We start from the raw sequence: 15,893 nt of genomic DNA, 5'->3' as shown, positions 1-15,893 counted from the left end.
AAATTATCAGCTCTAATATTATCCCATATATTTTCTTTGATTTAGACAAAATATGCCTATCTTCGTGTTCGGCTTCAAGACTTTATATGTCTCTAGAAATAGAGGAAATAGAGGAGTATTGAAGCAGGTTTATATATCCCTTTTCTTATTTTGTATGTGTTGTATTGATTGAAAAATAAAACCTTATTATAATATGGATATGATTGTAAATTTGAGTACAGGATCAATATGCCGATACCACCTATCAAATTTAAAGTGCATGAGCACAATATTGCCGTGCATCCACACGATGAGAGCATTTTTAATAGAAAAATGTTGCACAAATTATTACCTTTGGAACAACAGGATTTTATGGTATAAAATAAATCGATCGAATGAATATGATATTCTTTTATATAATGGTTTAATAAATTTTTTCCATCCTTTCAGAGTGTGAAATTCATGTGCAAAGCTAAAATAAAAGATATCGACACGTCTTATGGATGATGGTATAAAACATGTTTTAGTTGTTGAGTTGCAGTGAAGGTTTATCATACAAAAAAGTTGTATGACGAACCTCAGTAGGATATCATACAAGAAAGTTGTGCAGCAAAATTCTTATATACATCACAAAGACTTGAGGAGCCTAATCTTTCATCTCCTGGTAAAGAAATAGGTCGTAGCCTTTCTCTAGAAACCACTCCAACCAAGCGATTATCAAGTTTGATGAGATAGTATTTTTTTAAAAAATATAACAGCTTTACCCACTTCCATGTTATAAATTAAAGTTATCCTCATCATATGACGGATTATGTGCAGCGATGCATCGGCAATCTCGTCCTCCAAAAGATCGAGATGAAGGTACTCTACCTTTCTGACCCAAATTTATGTATTATTCTTGCTCGAACCGAATTTAATGCGCTTCAATATTTTAATGCCTAGATAATATTTAAGTAAATTTTATCCTTTTTTTTTCAGTTTGAGTGGAGCAAGCTATGTGGAAGAGGAGCGATGATCTGCTCTTTTTTTTATAAAAAATAATAAAATAATAAAAGTTTATGTATCATGGCATAACCTATATAACAGATAATGTTCGAGATTGTTTACTAGCTCCTTTCGTTTAAGTAGCAGTATGCTGTTTTTCTTTCTTTTCATATGATAAAATTTTAACTTAGGTTTATTTTCTTTTTGGGACTACCAATATTTATTTATTGAATATTTCATCTCATCTTGCTACTAAAGATTAATAATTATTTTTTTAATTAATTAGGCTACCGTGGTTGAATATGATTTTACATAATGATGCCAAATATAGCATAACTGATTTTTTTTAACTATTCAACATATTGTTTGCTAATGGTTATCATCACATTTACATTATTATTTTAAATTAATTAAATATTTTTAAATTTCAATCCGCCACATAGCACGGGTAACTTGCTAGTTAAACATGAAATGCAAAGTGTGCAAGGGATAAAGATAAATTGTAGTAAAAAAAAGAAAGGTGTTTTGTATAAGTTTCTTTTTAGAACTCATGTGGGTGTGTTTAGTCTCATGTCAATTATTTATAAAAAAGATCTTGGATATTTATATAAAATCAAGAAATCAAAATAATTCTTTCAACAAGCATTTTTGAGTGAGATCCTTGTTTGTTACAAATGGTATCGATCTAGCTTATAACCCAGTGAACTAAGAGATACTGCAACATAAATTCATTAGGACTAATCATAGGTGAATTATGGTATTTATAAATGGATTTGCATAAATTTAGATCTTATTCTGATGAGAACATCATGGTTTAAATGGGAACATATGTGAGGATCCGTGCCGGTGCATGTTTAATCTCACATCATTAGTTATTCACTAAAAAAATATTTGATACTTATACAAAGCCAAGAGCATCCAAATAATATATCTTCCAGCTAGCCTTTTTTAATAAGATCCTGGATTATTACATTCCCTTAGCAATTGTTCGCTAAAAAGTATTTACAATGTTCTTACTTTTCCAACTAGGAAGTCATGGCCGTGTTTGATTAGTCATGGTGTTTGATTAGTTTTTATATAAACCATAATGATTAAAGGGCCATGTTTGATGATTTTTACAGTTAATTGATCTTTGCAGCCAATAATAGCACATCCCTTTTCATTTGGGAGAAGTTGAAGGCTAGAATTCTGGTAGTGGTATCCGCGTCCTATTTCTCAAAACAACATAACCAGGCTATATATCCTAGAATATTTAATGACAACCGCACAAATATCATTCAAACTTTGATGTTAATAGCAAATATGCCGACATTATCACACCAGCCAAAGAGTTAGAGACCCTTCTAAGGAAGTTAACTAGTACAACGAAGTTTTCACTTTACTTCTAACCCAAAAAAGAGAGAAAAATATAAACGTGGGAATTCCTAACTAATAAATTAAGACTTGATACATACCCAAGGTTGGGGGACCCATCAGAAGCCTAATACGAAACCAAAACCACCCTGTGAGACCCACCCTAAATGATTCATGAACGTGGCAAACGCTTGTCGAGCTAGCTCTACCCCTTAGGTAATATATTTCTGGTGGCGTGAACAACTTTTGTATTCTGACAGCGGCCGTCCATTTCCATTCACTGTGCTACTTGAACTTGTATCACATGTATGTATAGAGACAACTGCACTATGTATACATGTACAAGTGATATGCACGAAATTATCATATATGTACCTTATTCAATATATATTCGAACAAAAACAAGGTGTATTGCATTGGTCATGAGACTTGACGAATCATTATAATGTTTGGAAGTCATAATAAATTGGTATGGACATTGCCAAACTTCAAGTAGTCCAGCCAGAAAGAGATAAAAAACAAAGCTATGGAAAGAAGAGATGATAAGAGAAGCCACTAAAGGAAGATTAAGGTGGGGCTGACCACAGGCGTGGAACGAAAGGAGGACGGAAGGATTTGAGAGAGAGGTGGTAGCATGATGGAATGTCACATGAGAGCTTTCACGCAGACATCATGCTATCTTCCTCCACAAACAACATGCACTTACCAACACCACCCTTAATTATTCCTTTCCCCATTCCAAAACCCCATGCGTTGGTGTGCATGCAAGTATGTCCACTTGGTTCCCAGCAACCCACCCTTTTTGACCTTGGACTCTCTCTCTCTCTCTCTCTCTCTCTCTCTCTCCTCTCTCTCTCAGTTGTGCGGTATAGAAAATTGGTTGCTTTAAAGAGATGAAGGTGTTGGCTTGCTTGCTTGCATGACTTTCATGTGGGCTCTCTCCACCCCCTATATAAACCACAAGCCAAGTAGGTGGGAAGCAATGTTGGTTAATGCTTGATTCTCAAAAGAGATTAAGCTTTCCTGTTTCCTTTCTTGCCACAAGTTTCGACTAAATCGTCTTTACGGATTCAATGCATTTTCTGTTAATTATTTTTTTGATAGCTTCCCTTTGGAACTACAGCTTTGCCTCATAGTTCGTCACTCCTGGCAGGTGACTGGTAGGTTGAATTTTCGTTTATATGCATCATTAATTGTAGGAAGATCTAATGAGTTTTGGTTTGCAGTGGATTTTCTTGTCAACCCTCCAGATTTTCTTTTTTTCTTTTTTTTTTTTCATTTTTTTGTGCGTTGAGTATTCTTCATGGATGAGTTGCAGTTTAGGTATATAAAGCTTCTTCTTACAGATTATTGTAGTTTAGATATAGTTCTTCTTACAAAAGGCTACCAAGGCTCTCATAACAGTTTCACTTCCCCGAGTTATATATAGATAAACCCTGGTGATTGAAGATACTGCAGATCCGAAAAAACTTTTTTTCACTAATTTCAGCTCACTTGATAGGGTTGTGCATCAGATAGGATATTTTGATGCATGCATGAGAGATATTTCCACATGCACATGCTTAGTTGTGTTTGGAGAGGCGAACAGAATCTTGATGGTCGTGAGCTAAGCATGGTGCTCTTTCTTTCAGTACAATAATAGTCACCGTGCTCTTCTTAATTAGAGGCCATGTTAGGTTCTATGTACCAATGAGGATTCCAAGACATGCCTCATCCATTCACATGGATGACAGGAAAAAAAGTACCTAACAACGATTTCAGGCTCTGGCATCCTAGCATCCTTCTAGTGGTTATGGTTTTGCATCTAAATACATATACAACATATTTGCATCCCAGTTCTGCACTGAATCATGCTCAGTAGGTTGACCCTTTTTAAAATAATGGTCATCTATTCTTTCTGTTAATATTTCCTAGCTTAGTTGCACAAAGAAACTAAAAATTGTAGAATGCACATTACAAATAGGTGGTGCCTCTGGTGCCATGGTGTTGCTAAAAAAAATGTAATGATGTTGAACTTCTTGCAGGAGAGCATCTTAGGTGCTGCTGAATGCTGAAGCAAGAAATAAGCTATTGTAAAGTGGTCATGGTTGTGTAGTCGATATTGCAGTAGAAGCAATAATGATAAAGATAGTAGTAGCAATTGCATACAGCAGTAGTTCTGTGTTGTTCTTGATGTTATGTACATGCTGTTACTGCTGCTATATAATGATGTTTTGTTTCTCTTAAGATGGAGATATTACATTACTTTGCTTCAATAAAAAAAAAAGAATTATGTTTTTTTTTTTTTTTTTTGGTACTGAATGATCAGTTAACCGTAACTTGGAGTCTGACAAAGTTCGAGGTCCCGTTCATTTTGCCAAATATGTGATTGTGGCTATTCTTATTGTATGATCAGTTCCTAGAATAGATTTTTTTTTGTACATAGTTCCCAGAATAGATTTGAGATAGATTCATCAGGCTAAAATGTCCTGTGCTATCCAAGGTGTCATTTTCTTTAGGAGGTAAGGTGGTAAGTCTCTTTCTTTTGGTTATACTTGTTCTTTGTGTGGCAGTCGAAGATAGAGTGTTACCACCTACTTCTTTTAAAAATAAATTAACAAAAAACTTCATGAGGCATTGTGATGGTTGTGAAAACATTTATTCTGCATATATTCATTTTATATTTTATAAATGTTTCTCATAATGTGAATTCATGTAATACTACTAGAATATTATGTTAAGACCGATATAAATTGATATGATGTCCAAAGAATAAATATGTATTACAAAATGGACAAACAACTTATTACACTTGAGAGTGTTAATAATTTTAATAATTTTGAGAGTGCAAAAGTTCCCAGTAGATTAGTATTGGAGTGGTAGGCATATAATGGATAATAGTTTGGAAAAAAAAAACTTCATGTATTTTTTGTTCAGAGTTTAAATTTCAATAGTAGAGCTCAATGAATAGGTAAGCATGTCATGAACATGCACTCTTTGGAACATTGTTTCCTTACTGATAAAAGATGCATCTAGTCATGAAATAAACTGCTGACAGCTGCAACTGTAAACAATGCTCTTGTATCGTTGCTGATTTAGTCTTATTACATAGAACATATATTATATTCTATTTTCTTTTTTGAAGATTTCCAGTTTCTGACTCTTATACCTCCTTCCAGAGCAAGCAGCATTTGCAGTACTCCTAATATTTTCCTTTCTTTTGGTTAATTTTGGCCATTGTTTTGAAACTAAAGTTTTCTTGAATTTTATCAGTAAGAATTTTCGGTATTTATTAACTGTTGCTTAATTCCGCACAAGACACGTATATTCCACAATAAAAGCTGATTAGATCATCAAAACCCTCAACTCTTCCATCACATGCACATCCCCTTATTCATATTATTTATGCCATATCAATTGACCAACCTCAGCTAGTATTACAAATGTCCAAAGCACAACTGACACTACAGTTTTCAGTCACTTATGTACAAAAACCATAATCATGCCTTGTTCATCTGATTGATATCAAATTATCTACTATCACTAATTATATATGCTTCTAATTATTCGACCATTATATTATTTTTTTCACTTCAATAGATCAATTTGGCAGCTTGAGGTGGATGTTGAAGCATACTCCACTGCCACTTCTTGGGTATCAGAAACTTGAAGAACATCAACTGCATCTGAATATTCAGGTCCTTTTGATATATCATGGCTAAGCTGGGAAGCAACAAACTTGTCAAGAACTCTCCAATCTGTCACTTGCTCAACTGCTTGATCTATGTCTCCACTGCTATTATAAAATGTGATCATCTGAAGTTGGTGGCTGGGCTGTACTGTTTTGTCCTCTGAAGTTGTAAAGCATTGGAGAGAACTTCCATGGTTGATGTAGTTTGGAAGCTTAGGGCTCTCTAACTGAGGGAGCTGGTGGAAAGGTTCATGTGGTAAGTGGTAGTGCATCTTTGTCTCTCCCTTGTAGGATTGAAGATGCTGGTGGTATGTCATGTTGGTCTGGATTGCAATCCTATTCTGGAAATCAAGTTGGTCTTGCATGATGGAGACTTGTTCATCATACCAACAAGGAGATTCAAGTTCACTTGCCTTCCTGACAGTTGGCACTCGTTTCTTGAACACCCTGCAAACAACCCAACCCTCTTCCTGGAACATGAAAATTGAAAATAAGTCATGGAATCACAGTTTAAGGACTTTAATCTTTAATAATATTGGAAATAGTCCAACAAAAATTATAACTGAAAAAATCTGCTACAGTCAAAGATTGTCTTTGGTGCGAATTAATTAATATATTGCACTCACAGAACATGATCTCAAAAGAAGAAGAAGACATGCCATTTATGGAAATTAGTGAGAATAAGATTGAAGCGCCATCATGACACAGATGGATTACTCAAAACAAGGAAAAGTCTAAGAATAAGTGTAAATATACCTTGGACTGGCATTATGTGTAAGAATAAGGATTATGTACAACTTGCTCGCTCATCATTAATCAAATTTCCTCATGAATCAATGAGTCAAGATTAGCTCATCAAAGAGATTACGAGTTTGAAGGAAGTTGAAAAGCATGTGATTCTGATCTTTCCTACAACTTAGTCTCGAGAGGTTATTATTTTTTTTTTTCCTCTGACTTTCCAGGAGGTGGAGCAGGAGGACTTGCAGTTTCAGATCATTTTATTGGTTACTCTCATTGGCTTTTTTCTTCTCCATATGAGCGCTGTTGGTTAAATAGCTGTTACGTCCAATTTGTTTTGCGATCAAAGATTCTAATGCAATTAAATTCAAGTATTTAGCTCAACAAATATGTGCGCGCGCGTTCGTGTGTGTGTGTATATATTTGTATATATGTATGTACGCACGTATAAATATATATAACTTGGTATTGCACTTTTGTCAACCAATTAAATTTTGCTCCGAATTCATAAAATTAATTTCACCCCTAATGCTCATTCATCAATTCTTAGGAAATTTTATGCAGGTTATAAATTGATCATGGCGTTCATTGGTGAGATTCATTTTCTTTTTTCCATTTTGGGAACTGAGATTCTAATAGTATCATCTATCAAATTATAATTAAAAAGTAGAAAGTGCTTTATTAGTCAAGTCATAGGATCATAGCAGGACTCAGCATAAGAGTTTAGATGTTGCATGGCAAATGCCAAGATGCACAAATCATTTAGAAATTTAACGTATGTCATTGAAATGTTCCAAGCATAACTGCTTAATGAAACCCTTGCAAAGTTCCCAAAGTAGGAATTACCCTCGCATGTTCAATCCATTTTCTGGCTAATAGAGATTTTATTACATTTAATGACGAGAAGCATGTTACTTTTATGTTAAAGAGTTCAGAAGCTTCAGTTGGATACTATACTAACATTGTGGATATTACTTGCATGACAATTTATATATACTATGAACCACTAATTAACATATAGTGGTGAAACTGGATCGGTCTGAACAGATACCTGAACTCCAGCAGATTAAGGTGTGGACCACACTTGGCAGATTCTAACTTGATTGTGGAACCAAAACATTTGTTAACTCATTTGAAAATTAATGCAAGGCCAGCCTATGAAGACTAATTATAGCAACCAAAACCCTCTACAGAAATTGATTCCATCTGACTTGATGTGCTCAAAGATGGATCTGATCTCGGTCTAAATTATACATGTTGTGAAGCAAATTTGAGTTAGGCTCAGATCTAAAGTTTGGCTAGATCTGTAACTAAGCTTCGCTATGGTGAATATTTATGTCACTAAATTTCAAAGTAACTCATAGTATATACCATGAAAAGAAAACCTAAATATGTGGTGTTTTCAAGTGAAACTTCTTAAAATCCAAATTATGTGCGCCCTATGATCTGATTGTAATGATTAATAAATTTGTTTATCTAACATTCTATTATATGCAATCATTATACTTTTTCTTCCCTTTCCTTGAGAAAAACATACTTATATTTTCAGGAAATAAAAAAATAATTTCCTTTTCTCTTCTCTTCATGTTGTATCCAATGAAATTATTTAAGACAAGAACAAAATCATTTGCTTGCATAAACAGCTATCTTTTGCCACCGATCTTGGTCCATTTCTCTTAACTTATAAATTTCACCCTACAACTTGATTTTCCTTTTTGAAATAAAATCCAAGATAGAAGCAAAATAATCAAAAAGATAGCAATGTGATATAAGTGTTTGTTGTGTTGAATCAAAACATTCTAACTTGATTCGTGTCAATGGCCCATTAGTAAAAGAAACTGAGGCTTAAATTTAAAAATACTTGCCTGGGGAGGTGCATTTTCATTAGTTTCAAGCCGATACTCATGCATGATCCAATCCGACTTTTGCCCATTAGGGGCTCGGCCTTGATAAAATACTAAGGTCTTCCTCATGCCAATTAGGTTATGCTTCGAGTAAATTGGCTTGTCTCTTCCGGTGGCTTTCCAAAATCCTGCTGCTGTTGCTCTATTAGTGCGAGTACCAGTTGGATACTTCTTGTCTTTGTGACTAAAAAAGTACCATTCATTCTGCTCTTCTGTTCCTATCCTACATTTTTCTATTTAAGGGAACATGTCAGTTGAAAATAGAAATGTCTATAGAAATCAACTTGACTTTGATCATTAATAACTATTTTTGTAAATGGTACCTTGAAGATCCCATGGCTCAATTCTGTACAAATCAACATCTTTTATTACATCTAGGTCAATCTTTTTTGAAGCCATCTTTTTTCTGAGATAGTAATTCACAAGTTCTTCATCGGTAGGATGGAATCGAAAACCAGGAGGAACATGTGAAAAAGTATCCATGTATATTCTCTTGGATGTATCGAGTCCTGTAAATAATGCAAAAGGGTACGTAAACACAGAGATCAACTAACCATCTCATAGTATCAACTTATGCGATGGCATTCGTGTTACCATTCTAGCTTAATATGAGAATGAAAATTAAACTACATGAATGATATAAAATATGGACATATTTGAAAGGCTGCAATTGAAGTGCAGTAACAGCCTCCCAAAATATTTAGTTTGCAAAGCTAGCTAGAAATTTAGATATAAACATTTAAAAATATCATTGCATGCATGCACACCTTAAACCACCTTTGAAGAGAAAAGTTAACAAAAGAAATAAAAACTGTTTGACATGAAGACATAGATTTCACATATTTCAAGTGGACAAAGATTATTTTTTCAATATTGTAATTGCATGATGCTTATTAGAGGATCTAATTGATGATGCATATATTTCATATGTACATCTAGTTTTAATCATTATACTAAAAATAAAGCAAGTGCTTAGTTGGACTTGTAATTAGCAAATCAGTGTGTTGCTCTATAAATGAATACCATGAGCATAGTAGTAATCAAAAATATATGAGTGAAATCAGCTAACTTAATATTTCCTAGATCATCAAAAATTCATGATTTGGGACTTTGTTTTCCACATCTAGGTTACAACATGCGATGCAATGACATTGCACGTATTTGATAGAGCAAAGAAGGCATACAATATATTCCTGATTTATCATCATGAAGTATAACAGTATTTCTTTAATTTGTTTGAGGAATTATTTCAGAAACTTGTAAAGTATTTTGATGTTAAACAGTCACTTTGTCTATTATTTTCTTGTCGTTCGGATAATCTATTTTGGCATATTTTTCCCTAGTAAAGTATAAAAATATCTCTCTCCAAGTAATCATAAGCCAAAGGAAATATTTATGTTGGCATATATATTTTGGTCTACATGGATAAGACAGAGAATTCTCTTTATTTGGAGCCAAAGGAAACGACCTTGGTTCGATCTATGCATGGAACCAACTACATCAAATGTAAACTAGATGACAATGAGAAAGATGACTTAACTTCAGCTACTAAATGCAAGAGTGAGATTCTGACATTCTCATGTGGAACCTTAGAGGAACTTATATATTGAAATATCTTTGTTAAAACAACGTAGTTCGGATGTGAACCGCACTCCTAATATTGTGTTAGAAAATTAGTTATAAGCCTTGGACAACGAACGACTAAACCATAAAACCTTCTATTGTTTTTTTTTTTTTCCTTTTTTTTTAAAATAAGAAAACCTTCTATTGTTTCAGTACTCCAAGAGAGAGTCAGATCCTCTTGTAGAGCGTTGATAAGAATCTCTGCAGCCAAAAACAAAAACACATATAAACTCATTGACAAGAGGTAGATCTACACAACTACAAATGCTTGGCCGAGATGTATCAACCCATCCACACACACACACACACACACACACACAGCTTACCGGTTGTAGCACCCGGATTCCCTTGCTCTTAGCTAGCACAAGTATTTGTGTTTAATTCTGAGCTATTTTTGTCGCTTCTTTGATCCAGCTCAGTAAAATCAGGCACGGGGAGGGAGGAAGGGAGAGAGAGAGAGCTTTGGGCCTTGTCCTTTTCGTCCGGGAGCAGCACCAACCAACCTTGGGACTTGAACCCCCGAACCTCGTCCTTCACTCCCTCCAACCAGCAGGAGGGGAATCGGATCCCAAGGCAAGCAAAACCCAGAGAGAGAGAGAGAGAGAGGGAGAGAGAGATGAGGGGAAGAGAGAGAGAGAGAGAGAGAGAGATGGAAGAAAAAAGGCCAGATGCCGTTAGGTATCTATATCTAAAAACACGGATGTGGTGAGAAAGGATTGCTTGTAAAGACTTTCTGGCGTGAAAAATGGAGAGAAAGCCTTCGCCGCAACCGCCACCCACCCGCCTCCGACAACGACCAGATCCGAGTGCCTCTCAAAGGAGAGAAGGGGATGTGGGGAGAGAGAGAGAGAGAGAGATGGGGGTGTAGGGTGAGAGAGAGAGAGAGGAGCAGCAAACGGAACGGGAGAGAAAGCAAAACGGGGAGAACCAGCACTCAAGCTTTGTTAAAAGCTCGTAAAGTTTGGAACACTCCCCGTCCCACTTACACAAACAAAAGCAAAACTCATTAAAAGAACATAAGGTAGCAAAATTTATCTAAAGAAAGAGAAGTAAACACCGGAACGGGAGAGAACGGGGAAAGAAAGGAAGATATAGAGGAGACGTAATAGAACAGCCACCTCGTCCAGTCCATCCCTGTGGCCCGCACCCAACCTTCCATCACCTTTTCCATCATGCCCCTCTTTATAAACCCCCCACCCCCCCCCCCCCCCCCTCCCAACCTCTTACCACAGGTCCACAGCTACCTCACAATATGCTTTTACTAATAGCTCACAGTTTAAAAAAAAAAATTGAGAGACAAAAGGAATGTGCTCCAAAAGAGCACAACCTTTGATCACCCAAGTGGTCCATGGACCCTAAGCTTTCAATACTCCATCCCATATTAGATTTGTATTTCTCCATGGTTGGTCGGCTAGTGACTACTGTTGCTCTCTACGCTTTTGTCTGGCTTTCCCTGTATTCGCCTTTGGGTCACGGACCCCACCAACCGACCTACGATAAGGACATCCCTCCAATAGAATTCCACAAACAGAGAGAGAGAGAGAGAGGGAGAGAGAGAGAGGGACGGAGCGAGAGCGAGTGGAGGTGGGACCCATGGGGAGGGAAATGATGGGGGCGGGGGGTGGCGTGGGAGGGCGGCTCGCGGTCCGGCGTGGGCTGGCCCCGATCATTAGGCTCGCAATTTGGGTGCTGGCCTGTTGTCCTCCGTGGGCCCCGGAGCATGCACGTGGGACCGCGTTCTCGAAGGTTGGCACGTGCCGTGGGGGGTACAGTCTGAGTGTGTCCTGAATCTGGCATGGTCTGGCCTGGATGGCCGGTTCATTAATTGCCTTCAATCTAAGAAATTTTCATGCATTTTTCATCTGCATGGATATATTCAAAGGTCTGTGCACGCGATATGGTTTGCAGCAAATACTGTAAGGGAGTAGCAAACATCTTGAATGAGGATTCCTTTTTTTTCTTTTTTTTGATGGAACTTGAAGGAGGATTTAGTTTAGGTAAATTTACTAACAATGTTGTTCCTTTCTCAGAATGATCATTTCTAGTATCTTTGCAAGTCAAGAAATTAACAGAGATCTGAATAAATATAATTATTTGGGAGCCTTTCATTAATTTTGATAGCCATTGATCCGATCCACAATGTTTACACTCAACATAGCTCTATCATCCAGTCTTGAACCAACAATTAGCTTCTTTTTTTTTTTTTTTTTGCTAAGTATATATAAAAAGGTTACAAGCACTAAACTATGGAAACATTCTTGTGGTGCAGCTATTGTCCGGGTAGAGAAAGGAAAGGAAATCTAGTACCACACTGTCACTCGGTACAGAAGTAGAATTCAGATAGAGGACATGAAGGGAGAGGATGGGAGAAAAACAACGTTCTCTTAAATCTTCCTAGTCCACTTTTTGTTGTTACAAGATGGTTCTCTGAATAAATTTATAAGAAAAATTTTGGCAAGCCACCAAAAATTTTGTTGTCAAATGAAATGAGACAAGTACCACCCAAAAGAACAAGCATCTCTACATGAATCTATATATATATAGTACAACATGACAACTTGTATCCCTTTACAAGTGATTCATGACTAAATTTAAAGGCACAAAAATAGGTATATGCTTAGAACTCAAAGAGAACCATATATATCATACGCATTTTTCATTTAACAAGTAGTGTGTGTGCAATTCATATTTCAAAACTGCTTTACTGAATTCGGTTTAATATCCAAAAAACTATGATTACACATGTAAATTTTTTGTTAGGATGAATATGAGATGGAGCAAAATTTACCTTAATGAAGCCGTAGGAGCGTTCTGCCTCTTCTTTCTTGCTGAAAACTATCACTTGTATCAAAAACTCGAAATAGGACTGATGTGCTTGAGAGTGATCTCTCTAAACATAAGAAAAACAGATAGAAGAAACATTTTTAGAAAGATGACGCTGCTATAGTAAGCAAGAAGTTAGAAGCATACGGATGAGTTCCAAATTTACTTAATGATGAATGAGGAATTGCATCCCAAAGAAAAAAAAAATCCAGTAAAAGATAGATAAAAGCTCTGCCAACCTTACTTCTTCTTGGCCCTTTAATCCTTATAAGAAGATGAATAAAAACAAGAAAGGAGGAATCCCATTATGTCCAAGTTTTAAGGTACTTTTTGACTCTTAACAGTTCCTCGATCAATGGAAAAAGATCTTGTCTAAAAGCCTTAGCAGGTCCTTTTGAGGTCAGATCAGCACCTAATTTCAGTCAACTTCTCGAATATTTTTCTAACTATCAATATAAAATATTGATCGGAATACCCATACGGAAATAATTTAGCTGCACAAAAGGTTAGCATGAGCCCGAGCAAAATGCTTATGCTTATGACTGGAAGGGGACCATTCACCAACTTATTGATGCCACGGAAACAAGAATTACTGATGTAATTATGACTATTTCTGAAGTAATGTCTTCCACTAGCATATGTTTTAGGTTCACAATTGATGTCAAATTCCTTGTCATTATGGTCTATCATCCGTTTCAACTGCTAATGTTTGTTACCTACACAAAAGATTATAGTTCATTGCTTAATTTGTTACTCTCATTACTCACTCTGTGATCATATTTACATGGGAGTCCATCAGAAAGTTATTTTTTTTCATTTAACAATGTGGAGTCCATAATCCCAGTCAGTGGTGAATGTGTAAGAGACCATCCTAGATCGGTTCATATAGCTCTTCATGCTGTATAAAGACTTGTACATGGTTCTTCTTGTCTTGTATACAAGGTCATGAGTCACGAGGCCAAGGCTTTTGACAACAAATGCTTGTCAACTCTCTCTCTCTCTGACTTTCTCCCATAGTGAACTATTCCTTCGCCTTTTTTTTTTTTGACTTTCTCACTTAGTGGCTCCTCATGTTCTAGAGCAGTGGCCCGGCTAAATGGATTTCATAATGGCGTGCTACCATCTTAGTATTGATGCTACTTTGTTGTGGGAGGTTGTGAAATATATGAGTCTCACCAAAAGAAAATGATAATAATAGTAGGAGAACATATGATTGCGTTTAGTTTGTATCTATCCATTCAACACAGTAACACCTGCTATAGTCACATACCAGCAGAACACAAAAAAAGATCATTTGTGAGTGGACTATGGAATGATTAGGACCATGCTCTCCAAAGGTACGGTATGGGATAGAAAGAAAACCAGACACAGTAGATAGCGTTAACAGGAGGACTAAGACTACTACGAAGGACAAATGCTATTTAGATGGATTGATGCGCATTTCAGCATGCTTTTAGGGGTTGTTTCTATCGTTGCAGAAAAGGAGATATAATGCTTGACAAATGCAGCCATTAATTTTCCAGCTAAATTCCTTTCTCAAGATAGTACGAAGAAATTAGTAGTGGAAATCGACTTGGGATCATGAGATAGATTGCAATTATATTGAATAATTTTCACATCATCAGAAAAAGCTGCTTGTGGCATGCTACTGCTTTGACACTGGCACCTTCAATGAGACCTATACTTGATCAGGATAATACTGACTGAAAACATCGATCCCTGAGTACTGCTGAGACATCAAGATCTCTTCATCGGTAATAACTCCAGTACTCGAAGCATGTATCCAGGGTCTCTGGTGCCAATTCAGTCGTACCAATTAAAGCAAGGACTTATGTCCTTTATTAACCACGACATCAGCTATGGGTTTAGAATTTTTTTCGTTATATCAATAATAATCCAAGTGGTTAACCGTAAAAACTCATGCCGACTTATTGTTGCAAGATTATTTGTGAAATCCAAAATAACAATAAGAAATCACATGTAGAAAATAAAACATAATATTTATATGGTTAAGCTTTTGATCTTTGTCCTCGGATGAAAATAGGAAGAGGTTTCACTATATTAAAAGATGGAGTACAAATAAAATAAATAATAATCTCTACAATATGTGGCTGCTCAAATAATAAAAAGCATGATTACAATATATAACCATCAAACTCTAAAATAATGAGAAAAGACCAAAATGCTTAAATGGGCCACTCAAATAACAAAATACCCAAATCGTCCGCTACCGCTACAGATCTTATAATGAAAAATCCACTCGGATCGTATCCTCAAAATAGTCGAATCGGATGATAAATCAGATCATACTAAATTCAAGCGATAATTAATATTTATATTTAGTCACATGTCAACTATACACTAGGTAGACCTTAGGTATTTATACAAGATTAAGTAATCCAAAATTAACTTTTTGGATAGCTTTGTTGGGTAAAATTCTAGATTGTTATAAATAGTATTAGAGCATATCTAGTCCATAATTTTTATACATTATAAAATATTATAGCACAAGTCTATTTGAGACAACCTGAAGTTTGTGAGATTTTTGAATGAATTTAGACCTTTAAATTAATGAGAATGCTAACGCCTAAATGAGAGGAGTTTTTGAGGATCTACATAGGTGTGCTTCATTAGTTAAATCATTATTGCCAAACTAAGCACAACATTGTTGCCAATCATTGATAAGCAACTTAATTTTCTTCCCAAAGAATGTGGATTCATTTGGATAATGTTTTTCTTTTTTTTTTTTTCTTAATTTTGGAATAGAGCATAGGTGAGCTATCTTGCATTTGATTGTCTCATATGATCACTCTTATAAT

The 15,893-nt window shown here is 35.7% G+C and overlaps 1 protein-coding gene across 1 annotated transcript; it reads right to left on the bottom strand.

Annotated features, from left to right (window-relative positions):
• Positions 1-3,544: 3,544 nt before the first annotated feature.
• On the bottom strand, positions 3,545-11,282 carry LOC105059501 (NAC domain-containing protein 7-like). The gene is made up of 4 exons (XM_073250077.1): positions 10,578-11,282; positions 8,952-9,137; positions 8,586-8,861; positions 3,545-6,452 (listed from the first exon to the last, which is right to left on the bottom strand). The coding sequence occupies exons 2-4, from the start codon at positions 9,109-9,111 to the stop codon at positions 5,884-5,886; spliced, it is 1,005 nt and encodes a 334-aa protein (XP_073106178.1). The 5' UTR covers positions 9,112-9,137; positions 10,578-11,282; the 3' UTR covers positions 3,545-5,883.
• Between the last annotated feature and the right edge of the window lie 4,611 nt (positions 11,283-15,893).

Source organism: Elaeis guineensis, chromosome 16 (assembly GCF_000442705.2).
Source record: "Elaeis guineensis isolate ETL-2024a chromosome 16, EG11, whole genome shotgun sequence".
NCBI classification, from domain to species: Eukaryota; Viridiplantae; Streptophyta; class Magnoliopsida; order Arecales; family Arecaceae; genus Elaeis; species Elaeis guineensis.
Note: the sequence above shows the minus strand (reverse complement) of the source record. Positions and strands in the feature narration are given on the sequence as shown.

Coding starts and splice junctions, on each gene's coding strand:
- LOC105059501 (XM_073250077.1), bottom strand. CDS start 9,111: ATGGATACTTTTTCACATGTTCCTCCTGGTTTTCGATTCCATCCTACC. Junction 8,862..8,951: donor TGAGCCATGGGATCTTCAAG/GTACCATTTACA, acceptor TCCCTTAAATAG/AAAAATGTAGGATAGGAACA. Junction 6,453..8,585: donor AAATGCACCTCCCCAGGCAA/GTATTTTTAAAT, acceptor TGTTCCAGGAAG/AGGGTTGGGTTGTTTGCAGG.